We start from the raw sequence: 18,589 nt of genomic DNA, 5'->3' as shown, positions 1-18,589 counted from the left end.
AACCCCATAGTCGCCTTTGACTGGACTCAACCATCCAGAGGTCTGTTACCAGGGGTCGGCAACCTAAGGCCCATGGGCCGCAAGCGCCCCACGGGGGTTGTTTTACCGGCCCCTGAGCCGCCCACTCGGCGAGTCCCCACGCGCTGCACTAAATTGGTGCAGCGCAGCACGGGGACTTGATTTCGCGGCGCCGGAAATAGTGTCTGTGCAGACACAGACGCCGGAAATCGCAGGTGTGTGCGCTCACTCCTGCCCGCAATCCGGCCCACAAAGGGGGCTCCATGGCAGTGAACTGGCCCAGACAAGGTGAGCCTCGCCAACCCCTGTCCTTTACCTTTCCTTTTTTACCTGCCTAACAGCTGACGTGCAGGGTGCAGCCGCTGCTTCCCTGCCCATCAGCTATGGAAGCCGCCAGGGGCGGAGTGAGGGGGTGGGGGGTGGGCCGGCCCGGGTACCACCCTGGGGGGGTGACACTTGGGGTGACCCCTCCCTCTCTGGCCCGCCCCTCACCTCCGCACTGCGGCTCTGCCCAGCCAACCGTGACACGTGCGTCGTGACGTCACGGTGAACGCGTCATGGTGCCTCGCCCCCAGGGGGCTGCCTCCCCACACGCTGGCCTGGGTGGCGAAGAGGCTTGCTACGCCCCTGGACGCTGCCCCTTCTCTCCAGCTCACGTGGCTTCCTTGTGTGGCACAAGTGCAGGGAAGAAGCTGCCCTGCGTGTCTGCTCTGCAAGCCGTCCCTCCAGCTGTGCCGGTCCATGGTGGAACCACGGTGTCCCTCTGGCTTGCATGCGTGGCTGTGCAGAAGCAGAAGCAGCGACGGTTCTACCCCCTGACACCAGCTGTTAGACCTTCCCCAGAGGAGGGAACTTTGGATATGGGGTTTCAAAAAAGAGCCCCTTGCACTGTGACGTATACTTGATACGATACGATAATCTTTATTGTCATTGTCCCATACAGAACAACGAAATTGAAAAATCTACATCAGGCATGCCAAAACCGACAAGCCTACTCTCCTGAAAATGCCTGTCGACTCCTTCCCATCCTGCCTATGCATAATTAACCTCCTAAACTTTAATACCCTACCTGGTTAGCCCCCTAAAAATCTCTGATGCCCCACAACTAAATACAGATACTCCCTTAGAGACTGCCTTACACTGCGTTTAAAACCAAAATCGCTTTTGGATAGAAACTGTTTCTCAAGCTGCCTAGTCCTGGTCTTTATAACCCTGTACCTTCTTGCAGAAGGCAGAAGCTGAATGAGATCATTTCCGGGGTGTGCCCTATCCTGCACTATCTCTGCAGCTTTCTTAGGGCACCTGGAGGCGTAGATTTGATCCAAGGTGGGAAGAAGAGCGCACCCAGTTATTCTCTCCGCAGTCTTTACAACCCCGGACAGCATTGTTCTTTCCCTGAACCTACAACTCCCAAACCACACACACACACAGACCATGGCAAGGAATTTCAAAAGCAGTTTGTTCTGTGAACAGCCTGCTTGCTGTACAGAGGGATGGGGAAGATGGCCCAGGATTGCACCGGCTGTGCTCAAACCCATAGATACAGCTAAAGAAGGCCACTGGAGCCTGGCTGCGTATTCTGTCTATATATCATGGCCATTTTGCCCCCCTCAGTGAAAATTAAGTTTCCCAGTTCTGCTCCCTCGTAGCTGTGTGCCTCCAAATTCCTTCTGGAAATCCTCTTCTGCTAGCTGTTCTCTCTCTTCTGTCTGCAATGAGTTGACTGCAAATGCTAGGCATTTAGGAGACAAGTTGCACTTGAAATACAAGTCCACTACCTTGCTTCCCCCCCCCCCCCGAGTGATAACTGAATGTCAGAGAAGCAACGTAGGTTGTCATTGATAAGAGATATTGAACTTGTCTGTCATTTCTCTCCCCGCCCCCCTTCATCTGAAGGAAGAAATCAGCCGACCTGACTTCACCTTTCCTGCTGGCTTTGAAGATCATATTCTAGGTGTCAATCAGCCGCCCAAAATGGGGATTGCGGGGCTTGCCACCAGCGAACTTGCCCAGAGCACCACCAGCCTTGGAAGCAGCAACAGCAGCGGCGATGTGGGGAGACAGCACTTCCAAACAGGTATTCTCCTCCCCTGCCTGACACTTGAGATCAAGGTGCTGGAAAGTTCTAGTTGCCAGGTAATTTGCAGGGTTAGAAGAGCCCCATTGCAGAAACTCCTGGGTTATGTGCTGGGCCCGGGGGTAATCCGAGAAACGAGGTCCGGACCAGAATCCGAAGGTTCAGCGAGGAGTCGGTCTGACAGAGCTAAGGCAGAACACGGGGCAGGAAACCAGGCAAGGACAGGTACAGGATCTGGCTTGCAAAAAGGTTGCTCCCGCAACCTGGGGCGGGGTCCGACAGCCTTTTATCTTAGTCGGGGCAACGGCTGGTCCCGATCCCCTGGCGACTCACCTCCCTGTTTCGCCCAAAGGCGAGCCCTCCTCCTGCAAGTGCTCAGGTCTCTCCTTCTGTCAGATCTGAGTCTCTGCAGCTCGGGAGACACCGGGGGGTTACTGGACCCAGGGGCCGCCTCAGCCTCCCCTGACCAAACCAGTAGTGGAACAGCTGTAAGTGATGGCCCAGCAGAAGGCAACGAGGTGATCTCCGCATCTGCAGCCAGGACAGGCTCAGGCCCCTGACTCGGCCCAGCTGGTGTTTGCTGCAGGGGAACCTGTGCAGACTGGGACTCTTCAGAATCAGGCCCCGGACTTGGTTCCGATGATGTCTGAGGCAGAGGATCCGGTGCAGGCTGAGACTCCTCTGGTTCTGAGCCCAAGTCCCAGGCCATCACAGGTTAGGTGTTTGTAGCATTCAGCATCAAGGAGACCAGGAGGATATATGAGCTTGAATCCTGCTTCTGATTTCTCCCTGGGGAGAGAACAATGTCCAAAAAGGATCACAAGGTGCTTAGTCAATAACATTTTCTTTTTCTTTTTTTCAAATACCTAATTGTGAGAAAATGGTAGGTGTCATCTTTTTAGTTTTGTCAGTTACGGTTCTACTGCCAGTGTGCTAATAGTTTTAGATAGACAGTGTGCACATTCAACACTTGGATAAGTAACTTAGACAATCTTGTTAGTCATTGATATCTGCCACGGAGATGTCGACAATGTCTGATACTCTAAAAAGGGCCTCTTTTCTGTGTCGGAGATCCATCAGCAGCTGCCTTGCATATTACGCAAATGGATCATAGCCCCTGAAAATGAAAAAAGCAGCATGGTTTGAATGGCACCAGAAATGAAATTGCCAGGTTTGAATGGCACCAGAAACGCAACATTGTGCAAGTTCACACAGGGTGGATCTACACACTGGGGGGAAACAACGCTATAAATAAGTCGGAAGTAAAATCGTTATAACAAAAAAAAAAAAAAAAATGCTATGTAAAAATTGTATAGAATTTTTTTTTGCTCTCTGGCTCCATCTGGTGTTGTATGTTTTAAATGGATTCAAAACATCATTTTTTGACTAATGTAGCTGAGTCCACAGTTGGGATGAAAAGACAATATTGCTTCTGTATGGTGACAGCAGTCACGAAATTAAAAGACGTCTGCTTCTTGGGAGAAAAGCAATGACAAATCTAGACAGCATCTTAAAAAGCAGAGACACCACCTTGCCAACAAAGGTCCGTATAGTTAAAGCTATGGCTTTCCCAGTAGTAATGTATTGAAGAGAGCTGGACCATAAGGAAGACTGATCGCCGAAGAATTGATGCTTTTGAATTATGGTGCTGGAGGAGACTCTTGAGAGTCCCATGGACTGCAAGAAGATCAAACTTATCCATTCTGAAGGAAATCGGCCCTGAGTGCTCACTGGAAGGACAGATCCTGAAGCTGAGGCTCCAAGACTTTGGCCACCTCATGAGAAGAGAAGACTCCCTGGAAAAGACACTGGTGTTGGGAAAGATGGAGGGCACAGGGAGAAGGGGACAACAGAGTATGTGATGGTTGGACAGTGTTCTCAAAGCTACCAACATGAGTCTGACCAAACTGCGGGAGGCAGTGGAAGACAGGAGTGCCTGGCGTGCTCTGGTCCATGGGGTCACGAAGAGTCAGACACTACTAAATGACTAAACAACAAGAAGGCTTTGCAGTTAATGGATTGGATCCAGACAAAAGTGCACCAAAGGGGGCTAGCAAAAGCAGACTCCCCTACTTCCTTTCCCCACTGGCAGCCCCTCTGACAAGCCCCTCCCAAGGGCTCTTGCAACTCTGTAGGATGGGCTGTGCTGAGAGGATCCCCTCCCCAAGTTGGGTGGAGAAGCCAGTCTGCACCATCATGTTGTTGTTCAGTCGTTCAGTCGTGTCCGACTCTTCGTGACCCCATGGACCAGAGCACGCCAGGCACGCCTATCCTTCACTGCCTCTCGCAGTTTGGCCAAACTCATGTTAGTAGCTTCGAGAACACTGTCCAACCATCTCATCCTCTGTCGTCCCCTTCTCCTTGTGCCCTCCATCTTTCCCAACATCAGGGTCTTTTCTAGGGAGTCTTCTCTTCTCATGAGGTGGCCAAAGTACTGGAGCCTCAACTTCAGGATCTGTCCTTCTAGTGAGCACTCAGGGCTGATTTCTTTGAGAATGGATAGGTTTGATCTTCTTGCAGTCCATGGGACTCTCAAGAGTCTCCTCCAGCACCATAATTCAAAAGCATCAATTCTTCGGCGATCAGCCTTCTTGATGGTCCAGCTCTCACTTCCGTACAGTACTACTGGGAAGACCATAGCTTTAACTATACGGACCTTTGTCGGCAAGGTGATGTCTTTGCTTTTTAAGATGCTGTCTAGGTTTGTCATTGCTTTTCTCCCAAGAAGCAGGCGTCTTCTAATTTCGTGACTGCTGTCACCATCTGCAGTGATCATGGAACCCAAGAAAGTGAAATCTCTCACTGCCTCCATTTCTTCCCCTTCTATTTGCCAGGAGGTGATGGGACCAGTGGCCATGATCTTAGTTTTTTTGATGTTGAGCTTCAGACCATATCTTGCGCTTTCCTCTTTCACCCTCATTAAAAGGTTCTTTAATTCCTCCTCACTTTCTGCCATCAAGGTAGTATCATCAGCATATCTGAGGTTGTTGATATTTTTTCCGGCAATCTTAATTCCGGTTTGGGATTCATCCAGTCCAGCCTTTCGCATGATGAATTCTGCATATAAGTTAAATAAGCAGGGAGACAATATACAGCCTTGTCGTACTCCTTTCCCAATTTTGAACCAATCAGTTGTTCCATATCCAGTTCTAACTGTAGCTTCTTGTCCCCCATAGAGATTTCTCAGGAGACAAATGAGGTGATCCGGCACTCCCATTTCTTTAAGAACTTGCCATAGTTTGCTGTGGTCGACACAGTCAAATGCTTTTGCGTAGTCAATGAAGCAGAAGTAGATGTTTTTCTGGAACTCTCTAGCTTTCTCCATAATCCAGCGCATGTTTGCAATTTGGTCTCTGGTTCCTCTGCCCCTTCGAAATCCAGCTTGCACTTCTGGGAGTTCTCGGTCCACATACTGCTTAAGCCTGCCTTGTAGAATTTTAAGCATAACCTTGCTAGCATGTGAAATGAGTGCAATTGTGCGGTAGTTGGAGCATTCTTTGGCACTGCCCTTCTTTGGGATTGGGATGTAGACTGATCTTCTCCAATCCTCTGGCCACTGCTGAGTTTTCCAAACTTGTTGGCATATTGAGTGTAGCACCTTAACAGCATCATCTTTTAAAATTTTAAATAGTTCAGCTGGAATATCATCACTTCCACTGGCCTTGTTGTTAGCGAGGCTTTCTAAGGCCCATTTGACTTCACTCTCCAGGATGTCTGGCTCAAGGTCAGCAACCACATTACCTGGGGTGTATGAGATCTCCATATCTTTCTGGTATAATTCTTCTGTGTATTCTTGCCACCTCTTCTTGATGTCTTCTGCTTCTGTTAGGTCCTTTCCACTTTTGTCCTTAATTGTGGTAATCTTTGTACGAAATGTTCCTTTCATATCTCCAATTTTCTTGAACAAATCTCTGGTTTTTCCCATTCTGTTATTTTCCTCTATTTCTTTGCATTGCTCGTTTAGAAAGGCCCTCTTGTCTCTCCTTGCTATTCTTTGGAAATCTGCATTCAATTTCCTGTATCTTTCAAGATCTCCCTCGCATTTTGCTTGCCTTCTCTCCCCTGCTATTTGTAAGGCCTCCTTGGACAGCCACTGTGCTTTCTTGCATTTCTTTTTCATTGGGATGGTTTTCGTTGCTGTCTCCTGTATAATGTTACGAGCCTCCATCCACAGTTCTTCAGGTACTCTATCCACCAAATCTAAATCCTTGAACCTGTTCTTCACTTCAACTGTGTATTCATAAGGAATTTGATTTAGATTGTATCTTACTGGCCCAGTGGTTTTTCCTACTTTCTTCAGTTTAAGCTGGAATTTTGCTATAAGAAGCTGATGATCTGAGCCACAGTCAGCTCCAGGTCTTGTTTTTGCTGACTGTATATAGCTTCTCCATCTTTGGCTGCAGAGAATATAATCAATCTGATTTCGATGTTGCCCATCTGGTGATGTCCATGTGTAGAGTCGTCTCTTGTGTTGTTGGAAAAGAGTGTTTGTGATGACCAGCTTGTTCTCTTGACAGAACTCTATTAGCCTTTGCCCTGCTTCATTTTGAACTCCAAGGCCAAACTTGCCAGTTGTTCCTTTTATCTCTTGACTCCCTACTTTAGCATTCCAATCCCCTATAATGAGAAGAACATCCTTCTTTGGTGTCATTTCTATAAGGTGTTGTAAGTCTTCATAGAATTGATCAATTTCAGTTTCTTCAGCACTGGTAGTTGGTGCATAAACTTGGATTACTGTGATGTTAAAAGGTCTGCCTTGGATTCGCATCGAGATCATTCTATCATTTTTGAAATTACATCCCAGTACAGCTTTCGCCACTCTTTTGTTGACTATGAGGGCCACTCCATTTCTTTTACGGGATTCCTGCCCACAGTAGTAGATATGATAGTCATCCGAACTGAATTCGCCCATTCCTGTCCATTTTAGTTCACTGATGCCTAGGATGTCAATGTTTATTCTTGCCATCTCACTTTTTACCACATCCAGCTTACCAAGGTTCATGGTTCTTACATTCCAGGTTCCTATGCAATACTTTTCTTTACAGCATTGGACTTTCCTTTCGCTTCCAGGCATATCCGCAACCAAGCGTCCTTTCGGCTTTGGCCCAGCCGCTTCATCAGCTCTGGATCTACTTGTACTTGTCCTCCGCTCTTCCCCAGTAGCATGTTGGACGCCTTCCGACCTGAGGGGCTCATCTTCCAGCGTCATATCTTTTATATGCCTGTTGTCTTTGTCCATGGAGTTTTCTTGGCAGGGATACTGGAGTGGGTTGCCAGTTCCTACTCCAGGTGGATCACGTTTGGTCCAAACTCTCTACTATGACCTGTCCATCTTGACCTGTCCATAGCTTCCCTGAGTAATTCAAGCCCCTTCGCCACGACAAGGCAGTGATCCATGAAGGGGTGCACCATCATAGCTCCCACTGATTTCCAAGGATCTTCCCTGAAGCCCCTCACCCCGCAGTCCACCCTATTAAACGGGGACCCTTGGTCCTCAGGGGGGAGAGTCAGCTAAGTCTGCTTCTGTCTGTCCCCTTTGATACGCTTGTCTCTTGGTCCAACTCTCCACCTATCAATATCACAAGCACAAATGTATCAAGACCATACAGCGGTACCTCGGTTTTCAAACGTCTTGGAGGTCCAACGTTTCAGTTTTCGAACACGTTTCAGAAGTCGAACATGCCACGTGGCTTCCGTATTGAGTTTTCCGTAAGTAAATGCTTCCGGAAATGGATGCTTTTGAACATTTTGGAAGTCAAATGGTCTTCCGGAGTAGATTACGTTCGAAAACCGAGGTACTGTTAAATATACATTTTCCTAGTATAATACGTGTTTAGGCTCATCCGCAGCTGCATCCCAAAACTGGTTGTTCCCACGTTTCTCAAGCTATCTTCACATTTTCCTCTGTTGCCTTACCTTCAGCTTTGAACATGTTCCCATTCCGTTTATGCAGGTGAAGTTCAGATCCCAAGAAGTATGAAAGGTCTGGATTCGGAAAAGTCAGAACATGGCTCTTCCCACAACACCAGTTTGTCCAGCATCTTCCAAAATTGTGCCATGGAGGTAAAAAATGGTTTATCTACTGCTAGATTTATTTTGAGGGGTGTTGGAGACATTTCATACTATCAGTACCTAGTGGAACCAGACCTTGTTTATCATTATGTAAAATGGATTGAAAACAAACATTTCAAGTTTTTTAATAATAATAATAATAATAATAATAATAATAATAATAATAATCAAGTGAACTATTTTAAAACCTGCAACAATTTCTCTTTAAAGTTCCACTTGAGAATGTTCACTTTGAAGTTAAGTGATGACTTGAAATACCTTTTGTTCTTCAGATTCAGCCTAAACGGAATCCATTGCCTTTTCAAACACAGCCTGTATATATAGTCCATCCACACACAACGCTCAAAGGACCATGGTCGAGGCAGTTGCATACCCCTTGTGCAATAACAGTTAACAAAATATGTTACAAGAATAAGGATTATTGATCTACTGAGATGTGTTAATTAGAGGAAGCTTTGAAGGAACTTAAAAAAACCCCAAGGGCTCTGAGTTCTAAATATTTGTAAGCGGATTTCCACTTTCATAACGGGATTCCACTTCCTCCCGTTCTCCCTGTAAGCCAACCTTGTACTCTCAGAATCTGATCCAGAAGTCCCATTCTGCACATGGCCGTCTGTTTTGTTCACACATATAGCCTCTGATACGTTGAACCCATAACGGTTTTAATTTGCTGTTGTCGTTTTGTTAGGTCTTAATGTCAAGTTGTTCTCAGTGTCGCGTATGCGGAGCTCTAGTTTACGACGAAGAAATCATGGCGGGATGGACTGCGGATGACTCTAATCTGAATACTACATGCCCATTTTGCAAAAGCACTTTCTTACCTCTTCTAAATGTGGAATTTAAAGACCTGCGTGGTCTTGCAAGGTTGGTTCATTTGCTGCTGCGTGAATCCTTGGCCTTTAAGTGCTGCCTAGATATTTCCAAGTTCCATCATATGCAGCTTGTTGCAAATTTAAATGGTAGCGGTTGGGATAAGAGACATTCCTCCACTTCCTTTGACACTTGAGCCGTCCTTTGGCTATATTTCTGGCTTCTCTTTCTCTTACCTTTTTGCACAGTAAGATAAGTGTGTGCAGGTTTTTCTTTTACTTAAAACCATTTTTTTTTTGCCTGAGAATCTTTTATACGATCATGAATTGGTGGGTGAATCTCAGTTATTTATTTTTTATTTGCAACTAAAATGAAATGTCTAACAGTTAATTTCTGAAGCCAATTGTGAATTCTGACTATAGTTAATGTATCCCCAAATTAGAACATTATGCATTCCAACCTTTTTCGTTCGCTTTGGTTTTTTGCTCCTGTTTCCTTATTAGCTTGCTTTTGAAACCGAGTACCTCTGGCGATAGTTTGCACAGCAGCAACATTCCATTGACCACAGATTCTCTGGAGCCAAAGGCTGTTTCAAGCCCCGCTACTGATCTGATCAGTTTTGCCGAATCTTCAGATATGAACCAGACCATCGCTGAAGAAAACAGCACCGCAGCGAAGCAAAGGTACAGAAAGGAGAGAGGCAAGGCAGTTCTTAGTTTCTGGGGGAATTCATTCGGCGTCTTGAAAAGCAAGCATAAGCTTTTTTTCAAAAAAATGTTTAGAAGAACAGTGTATACTCAAATCTAGTGGACAATCTGGTGGTACTCAAGAGATCCGTGTTTTTTAAGTGCAGAGACCAAGGCAAGTATACCTGAAGGAGTGTCTCCACCCCCACCGAGGTCCAGCTCCGAGGGCCTTCTGGTGGTTCCCTCCCTGCGAGAAGGGAGGTTGCAGGGAACCAGGCAGAGAGTCTTCTCGGTGGTGGCACCCGCCCCGTGGAACACCCTCCCATCAGATGTCAAGGAAATAAACAACCAGCTGACTTTTAGAAGACATCTGAAGGCAGTCCTGTTTAGGGAAGTTTTCTGTTTTATTGAGTTTTTAATACCCTGATGGAAGCCCCCCAGAGGGACTGGGTATAAGTAATAAATTGTATTTTTAATTACAGTGGTGCCCCGCAAGACAAAAATAATTCGTTCTACGAATTTTTTCGTATTGCGGTTTTTTCGTCTAGCGAAGCGGCAATGACAGCCGCGCTCCGCTAAACGGAAAAAAAGACTAAAATTTTTCGTCTTGCGAAGCAGCCCCATAGACTTTTTCGTCTTGCGGGGCGGCTTCCGCTAGACGAATGCCGTTCGTCTAGCGAGGCATTCGTCTAGCGGGGCACCACTGTATTTATTATTATTATTATTATTATTATTATTATTTATATCAGTGTGAGCAGACTGCGGCACTCGGCCGGCTTCATTTACTGTAGAATGAGATGAGTCCAAAAGCCCTTCACAAAATTGCAGTGGCAGTCAACAAAAGGTTTAGTTCCAGGAAATAGGGCTGGGCAGAAGCTCCCTCTCTTCCTTCCAGTAGCCTTCCTGAGCTTTCCCCCAAAGGCCTCTGCTAAGGAAGGTTTTCCGTGGTTTCCCTCTGTGCCATCACGCATCCCGTTCCAAGAGGGGTTTCTCAGCGGCTGGGTGGGAAAGTAACCTTCCACCTGGACACTTCTGCAGATGGAATAGGCATCCGAGCGCTCTGTGCATTGAGGTCTTATAGAAACCCCTCCTTCTAATAGCAAACTCAGCTTGGAGACCGAGAAAGAGGGGGGAGGCATTGACACGCTTGTGGCAATCCCAGGGTTTGCAGAAGTACAAAGAAGTGTCTCCCTCCCCAGGGGAAAAAACCAAGCTAACAATGACCGAATGCTGAGGGCAGGATTCACCTAACAGGCCCTGCTGGCTGAATTCTGCCTGCACAATGGGGCTTACTCCCTTCTTCTCCCCATCATGTGCCCTCCCCCAAATTGGATGGGGAGTTGGGGAAGAATGCAGGAAGGGGAGAGAGGGGGGCGATTGCATCTGGTCCCCTGAGTGCGTGCACCTAGGAAACTTCCATCGTAGCGTGACGTTGAATTCCACCCGTTCGTTTTAAGCACTGGCGTCGCAGGAGGAGGGGACAGGGACCTCAAACCCCCAAGGCCCTCTGCTACAAGCAACGCCTCGCAACGGGGAGCTTCTCTGACTCGGAGCCATAGCGTTGGTGGTCCGCTGCAAAATATTGATCTCTTGCAAAGGCCGGCTCATGGCATCTCAACCGTCAGCCTTCCCAACAGCTTGCAAGAGGCTGCGGTAAGTCGTCGGCAATAATTGCTTGTTAAGCTTATTTGTTGTTAGAGAGTGACTACACAGTACTGCAGGTGCTTTGAGATCCTTTGCTAGCTACAGAGCATATTGAACATTAGCATTCTCGTTTGCGGGGGGCGGGGGGAGAGATTCTCCAGGAGCTTTTATCTTGTGTACAGTAAACCAGTAAGGGGTGAAGAGCTGCTGCGAAACTTTCTTTTCCCCGTGTAGTTTGTTCTAATCCCTGTAGCAATGCAAACATTCCAAATGTTCTAAGGGTGATGTGTTTCAGCAACTGTGACTTTTGTTATAAAGAAAGCTGGAACTGTAGCAGTGTGTTGTTTTGGACTCGAGTTTGCATTACTGCAAACTTCCCCAGCCTGGTGCCCTTCAGCTGTTTTGGATTACAACTCCGTTCAGCCCCAGTCAGGATGGTTCAATAAAAGAATCATCGAGTTGGAAGGGACCCCTAAGGGCCATCTAGTCCAACCCCCTCTAATGCAGGAATCTCAGCTAAAGCATCTATGATGGGTGGATATCCGACCTCTGCTAAAAAAAAACCTCCAAGGAAGGAGAGTCCACCACCTCTCGTGGGAGACCCTTCTACTGTCAAGCCGCTCTTTAATCAGAATCTCTTTTCTGGTAACTTGAAGCCATGGGTTCGAGTCCTACCCTCCAGAGCAGGAGACAAGCTTGCTCCATTCTCCACGTGACGGCCTTTGAGATATTTGAGGATGGTTCTCATATCTCTTCTCAGTCTCTTCTTTTCCAGGCTAAACACTCCCAGCTCCCACAACTATTCTTCCTAAGTCTTCATTTCCAGACCCTCGATCATCTTGGTTGCATTGAGGAAGGTGTTTCATTGGCGAGAGAAGCCACCCAGCATTGTTTGTGAACAAATGATTGTTGAATGTTTTTCAGGATCCCTTAGCAAAAAGGGTGAATCCTTTACCTGTGTCCGTCCCGTATTTGAGCCCTCTGGTGCTAAGGAAAGAGCTGGAATCTTTGTTGGAGAATGAGGGAGAACAAGTGATTCACACCTCCACGTTCATCAACCAACACCCCATCATTTTCTGGAACCTGGTGTGGTATTTCCGACGCCTGGACCTCCCAAGCAACTTGCCAGGACTCATTCTAACATCAGAGCACTGCAATGAAGGCGTGCAGGTGAGTTCTGCACAGGTACTTCCAACATGCTGTGGGTTAAACCACAGAGCCTAGGGCTTGCCGATCAGAAGGTCGGTGGTTCGAATCCCCGCAACGGAGTGAGCTCCTGTTGCTTGGTCCCTGCTCCTGCCCACCTAGCAGTTCGAAAGCACGTCAAAGTGCAAGTAGATAAATAGGTACCGTGCGATGCTCTGGTTTCGGTGTGCAATTGTGCCAGAAGCGGCTTAGTCATGCTGGCCACATGACCCAGAAGCTGTCTGCGGACAAAACGCTGGCTCTCTCAGCCTATAGAGCGAGATGAGCACCGCAACCCCAGAGTCATCTGCGACTGGAACTAACGGTCGAGTCCCTTTACCCTTTACTTTCAAAACGGCAGGTGCATCTAGCAATGTTTGTTGTGTTTTCTCCTTGCAAACCTTAAGAGGGTAACCTGCTGGCTTGTTTTGCATTGGTATCCTGTCTCCAATTGCCTTGGGGACAGACACAAATACTGACAATATTGAATAGAAGCTAGTCATCTATTTCAGGTGTTCAAAGTCTGTTGGTGGGGGTGCATTTTAGTGTCTGCTGTTGATAGAAAGGGAAACCCCTAAAAAGCAATTGTTCTCTTTCAAAATTTAGTGGGGGAGATACATAAAGTGCAACTCAGACAAAGTTAGGCACATGTCCCATTGGTTTTCGACGGAACAAAGTTAAATTCTTCAGTAAAATAGTCACTGGGATTTAAAATGCTCAACTTTGGAGAGAATGAGAAGAGTTAGAAAGCGGCTCGATCATTTAGGAAATAGCATGGGTGTGTTGGAGAGAAAATTGTGATTTGCTTGGGAATGTGTTTAGAAGATGTGGAACAGACCATGTAGAAAATCAGCTTCAGCTATGGATTACATAAATAAGGCATTTGAGTTTAGAAATGCAATTACTTGAGACGGCGACTTGTTTCTGTGCGGACACTTGTGTTCTTTTGGTAAATGTTCATAAGCCGATGGCTTTTTCAAAACCAGCTCTGTAAACCGATCAATATAGTGGATATGATGCAAATCCTTTCCTGTTTCTAGACAAATGTTCCTTGCTAGAGGACTCCGCCAGCACAGGGAAAATTAGCATTTTGCACCCGCCATTGCAAAACTGCTGGCAGAGAGCTCAGTCTGTGGCAAAGTGATAAGAAAGCGTGTTTCCTCTCGTTCCAGCTTCCTCTGTCAAATTTGTCTCAAGACAGCAAGCTAGTGTATATCCAACTTCTGTGGGACAATATCAATCTTCACCAAGAGCCTGGGGAACCTCTGTACCTATCTTGGAGGAACTTCAGTGAGTAAAGTGTGCATTTCAAAAGGTGTTTTGAGAATAAGACTCTTCACCTGTGCTCGACGGGCATCCTATTTGCCCATCTTTCCCAAATTGACTGCCCATTGTCCTTGATGGGTCAGCACTCAGACCAAGTACCTGCAGCCTTGGTGGATGAAAAGCTTGGATCCAGCTGCTCGGTGGCTTGTTGCTAGTACAATCTACTAATGCAATAGGCCAGTGGTTTTCAACCCATGTGCCGTGGCACCCTGGGGTGCCTTGAATGATGGTCAGGGGTGCTGTGGGCAACACTGGCCTCTGTCCCTCTTTCTTTCCTCTGATGCCCTCTCATGTCTCTGCCTCCCAAAGGCAGTCTTTTGGGAGTTGACCACCCCTGCTCTAGGGTTTCAGATTGGGAATACAGTGCTACCTCTACTTACTTCCACTTCCTGTTACGTATCCTTCAGGTTTCACTGTGCATGCATGCGCAGAAGCGGTTCCTCTGGTTGCAGAAACCTTGGGATCCAGTGTATTTCCTACCAGGGACCTTCTACATGCAGCTGTAAACCCTAGCCTGAAAGCTGCTTCTCCATTCCTCCTCCAGTGGCCAAAACTTCATCCTCTCTCCTCCTTTGCCTTGTATTTCTTCCTTCATTCCCTCATCTTTTCTTTCTCCCATCTTCCCCTTTCTAGTCTCTTCCTTTCCTCTACCTCTGCCTTTACTCTCTGTTGCTTGTAGTTTTCTTTGCTTACACTTAGTGATGGCTTTTCACCTTTCTTAGTCATAATTTGTTGATTCCCCCCCCCCTTCTAGATTCTACAGAAAAGAAACCTGCAGTTTCAGAAGAACAACAAGCAATGATCACTTTAGCTGAGAACATCAAACTGAGTATTCAGCACAATGATGTCGTGAAACCCATCAATCTCCTCGTGCAGAAAACTAAGCAAGATAGGAAACGACAAAGGTAAAAAATATGGGGAGAAAAAGAAGTGGTGGTTTTCAAAGTCCCTTGCATACTTAGCGCTGTGCATAGGAGCATTCAGCTATCTTTGGGGGGCGTTGCCCTGCATTGAGGTGCATGCAGTTGCTTCCATGGGAATCATTGGAGACAAAGATTGCTGCAGAGATGGCAAATATGCATGCCTAAGTATAAGAAATATTGATATGGAAGTTTGGTGTAAAACTTTACTGTTTTGCTCCTGCAAAGCGGCAACCATATAATGAAAGGTCACACTGACAACTTTAGCAGGGGTTGGCAAACTTAAGGCCCAGGGGCTGGATACTGCCCACTGGACTCGTTAATCTGGCCCATGAACCTTGCAGATCTTGCTGCCCGCTCAGTCAGTCCTCGCGCTAAACCGGCGCGGTGGCTGACTTCTGCAATTGTGGCGCAGCTTCAGATTGGCTGCAGGAACCTCCTGCGACCAATCTGAAGCCGCGGACACTTCTAGGCGGGTGGCGATGCTGGTGCAGCTTTGGATTGGCCGCAGGAAGCTCCTGCAGCTAATCCGAAGCCGTGGAGGCCTCTGGGCGATGCCCCTTCCTTCCTGCTGAGGCGGCTGCGTATGGCCAAGAGCCAAGTGGGAGGACGCAGCAGTGGCAGGGAAGCTGCTTCTGCCGCTCAGGCCAGTGGCATGGGCTCTGCACCCCATGGACCCCTGGCTGAGGCAGAGGATGATGATGATGATGCCAAAGATTCGGGGAGTGCTTTCGGGAGAGGGTGTGTCTGGCCCCCAAGGTCTGAGGGACAGTTGACCGGCCCCCTCCTGAAAAGGTTTGCTGACCCCTGGTCTAGAGCCTTTCGAGAACACCTTCCTTGTGATTTTCATTACCCAGAAAGCAGCTGACAAGTGATGGATCTCTTAAGACAATGCAGATGGGGCTGCCGTTAATGAACAGTAAACAATTTTTTCCTCAGGAAAACTTGTGACTGTTTGACCTAAGAAACACACTCACAGTGACGAAATCTAGTTCCATGTAAGTTAGTGCAACTTCCAAGGCAGCATGTGGTTGGATAGGCTGAAGGGAAGGCTGAACTTGTCTGATTTCTAAACATGCGTTTTACAGGAGCTTTTACAGAGAAATTCTTTTCCTGTCCCTGGTCTCACTTGGGAGAGAGAATATTGACATAGGTAAGACACATAAGCGTGTGCGTGTGTATTTTATGAATGGTATTGGATGTCATTGAAGTGTTCTACATTTTTGTAACCAGAAACTAACTCTTCAGATATGTTTCTTTTTAAATTATCAGTTCACCTGAAATATCAAGCATAGCTAATCATTTTTACCGTATATACTCGAGTATAAGTTGACCCAAATATAAGCCGAGGCACCTAATTTCCCTACAAAAATGTGGGAAAGCTTATTGACTCAAGTATAAGCCGGTTCACCTTTGCCACTGTGGTAGAGGAGGAACGAGCAGCCCAAAGCAGCCATTTGGGCTGCTCCTTCCTCTTCCTCTTCCTCCTTTGCTGCTGTGGAGCTCACCCCGTCGCAGGGTTTCGAACTGCCATTCTTCTGATCAGCAAGCCCTAGGGCTCTGTGGTTTAACCCACAGCGCAGTGTTCCCTTGTGTTATACAGAGAAGGCTGGGATCCTGTCCTGTTTAGGCAGGAGCCAGGGAAAGTGAGCACCTGTGGGGTTTTAATACTTCCTTAACTGATAGGCTTTCTGCCTTCTGGGGTCTAAAGTTTGCATTTATGTGAGCAGTTCAGGAATGGAACAAGCTGCCTGGGGAGAGTAAAGAACCACCGTTCTTGCACACTTCTTAAGGAATGGTTGACTTGAGTATAAGCCGAGGGCAGCTTTTAAAGCACAAAAAGTGTGCTGAAAAACTAGGCTTATACTCAAGTATATATGGTAATATTGTTTCTTCTAACTTGTAATAATTGCTGTATCTTTGGCGCCCTTAAAAACAAGATAAAGAATTCCTTCCAGTAGCACCTTAGAGACCAACTAAGTTTGTTCTTGGTATGAGCTTTCGTGTGCTCATGGAAGGAATTTTTTATTTTATTTTGTTTTGACTATGTCAGACCAACACGGCTACCTACCTGTCACTTAAAAACAAGATTTGGCTTTTCTGGAACGTTGTAGCTTAGATCTGAAAAGCTTAATGGATGAATCAGAATGGACAATGCATTCATATTTTTGTGTGTGTTTGAAGACCGGCAACTCAAAAAGGCCCAGGCATCCTGTCTTTATCTAAGAGAATCTCCTTCCATTTCTATTGTGAATGCTGCATTTCTGCTGCATGGAAGGAGATGTTCTGCAGAGTTGAAAAGCTTTAGCAAAAGGTCAGTACAACTTCTGTCTCCCCTTGACTGAAGCTCTACTTTCGTTCTTTGCAGAGGCCTTTGACAACGAGTACAGAGCTGCCTATAAAAGCCTTCCAGCTGAGGTGCTTGAAAAGATGCAGAAGATCGACGCCCCGCCCGGTGCCAGCGTTGAGTGGTGCAGGAAATACTTTGGGGCGCCTGTCATATAAACTCCGCAGACGGTGCAGTGTAGCAGCTCCACAAAGAAAGAGCAGAGGAAAGGGACAAAATGGTGAATGTGTTGATTTGGATTCAGCTGTAGCTGTTGCGTCCAATACATGTAGCACTCTCTTTTGTGGCAGTCCAGATGTCTATACCAGCCCCAAGAATTAAGTGCAAATATGCTAGTGCAAAGTCATTGGCTTTTGAATTTTTGAAGTTTAACCTTCCTGTGCGTCATGTTTAGAACGACAACGGAGACTGGCCTTTTAATTGGCGTCTTACTTTTTAAAACTTGAAATGTTTTATTTGTCTTCTAGCCCAAGAAGCCCACTGATTTCTTTATGAATGGATGCATCAGTTTAAAGAGAGATCTCTACTTGCTGCATGCATATGTACATTTCGAATTGTGAATTGCAATTCTTTTCCCCTTGGGTCAAAAGACCAAACCGTAGCTTTAGTTTAAATGCCCATCTACCTTTTGGAAAACAATCACTTTCTTGGACTGTAGCAAGAATATAGCTGTTGTGGCTATTGTAAAGCATAGTATTTTTCTTTTTTTATATAGAATAACTACTTTAAATAATTCTCAAACTGTACATACAATGTTCTCCCAACAATGATGGGTTTCTACCCTGAGTGGCTTTGAAGGCAGTGACCTCTCTATAAAGGAAAGTGGGAGTAAATGAATCTAGGGTACATATATGGGTGGGGGAAATTGACCACATATACCTGTCTTAGCATTTGTGTAAAAGAAAGTATATAATATGTATTTTGGGGCAAAGCTTGAAGCTGTCAGGTGCCTCATTCCTTGCTCATCTTTTTAACCTGTGGGACATTTTCTTTGCACTGTCCAATTTAAATACTTCTATATTAAAATGTATTTATACTCACACACTTGAACATATATGTTTACCAGGAGCGTAAAGGCTAATTTTTAATCTTAACTTTTAAAAATATCTCTGGTTAACTACCAGTTTGTTGCAGGGAGTGGGGGGGGGAGAATGCTTGCATTCACAGCTCTCTTTTGACAGCCGCGTGGATGTTTTCTGAAACATTTAACGACACTTAAGAGAGATGGCTATCCTCCTCCTCACTTCAGATGATGACATGGTATCTGAGCATCTCCTTTAACTACTTTTATGAAGCCAAGTCCATTAAGAGGGATTGTGGATAATGACTAAAAAGTACACACGTATTCTTGATCCTGCGGGTTTCCTGCCCCTTGTAATCTTTCATACTGACTGTGCTAGCGCTAAGCTAGAGCAGGGCATGGCAGGATTGTGACTATTCCAGTAACAGCAAGAATTTTGCACTTGTCAGAATAGTTTGGCACTTTAGACTAGATTCTCTCTCA

At 46.3% G+C, this 18,589-nt stretch overlaps 1 protein-coding gene across 1 annotated transcript in view; it reads left to right on the top strand.

Annotated features, from left to right (window-relative positions):
- Positions 1 to 17,945, top strand: part of DENND4C (DENN domain containing 4C) — a 58,784-nt gene extending 40,839 nt beyond the window's left edge. The window contains exons 23-32 of the mRNA XM_033172692.1: positions 1,915 to 2,095; positions 8,049 to 8,158; positions 8,856 to 9,031; positions 9,481 to 9,660; positions 11,121 to 11,316; positions 12,232 to 12,477; positions 13,665 to 13,782; positions 14,573 to 14,723; positions 15,827 to 15,891; positions 17,107 to 17,945. Coding sequence (XP_033028583.1) covers positions 1,915 to 2,095; positions 8,049 to 8,158; positions 8,856 to 9,031; positions 9,481 to 9,660; positions 11,121 to 11,316; positions 12,232 to 12,477; positions 13,665 to 13,782; positions 14,573 to 14,723; positions 15,827 to 15,891; positions 17,107 to 17,243 — 1,560 coding nt within the window. The 3' untranslated portion in view covers positions 17,244 to 17,945. The remainder of the gene's footprint in view (positions 1 to 1,914; positions 2,096 to 8,048; positions 8,159 to 8,855; positions 9,032 to 9,480; positions 9,661 to 11,120; positions 11,317 to 12,231; positions 12,478 to 13,664; positions 13,783 to 14,572; positions 14,724 to 15,826; positions 15,892 to 17,106) is intronic.
- The last annotated feature ends 644 nt before the right edge of the window (positions 17,946 to 18,589 follow it).

Source organism: Lacerta agilis, chromosome 16 (genome assembly GCF_009819535.1).
Source record: "Lacerta agilis isolate rLacAgi1 chromosome 16, rLacAgi1.pri, whole genome shotgun sequence".
Lineage (NCBI taxonomy): Eukaryota > Metazoa > Chordata > Lepidosauria > Squamata > Lacertidae > Lacerta > Lacerta agilis.
Note: the sequence above shows the minus strand (reverse complement) of the source record. Positions and strands in the feature narration are given on the sequence as shown.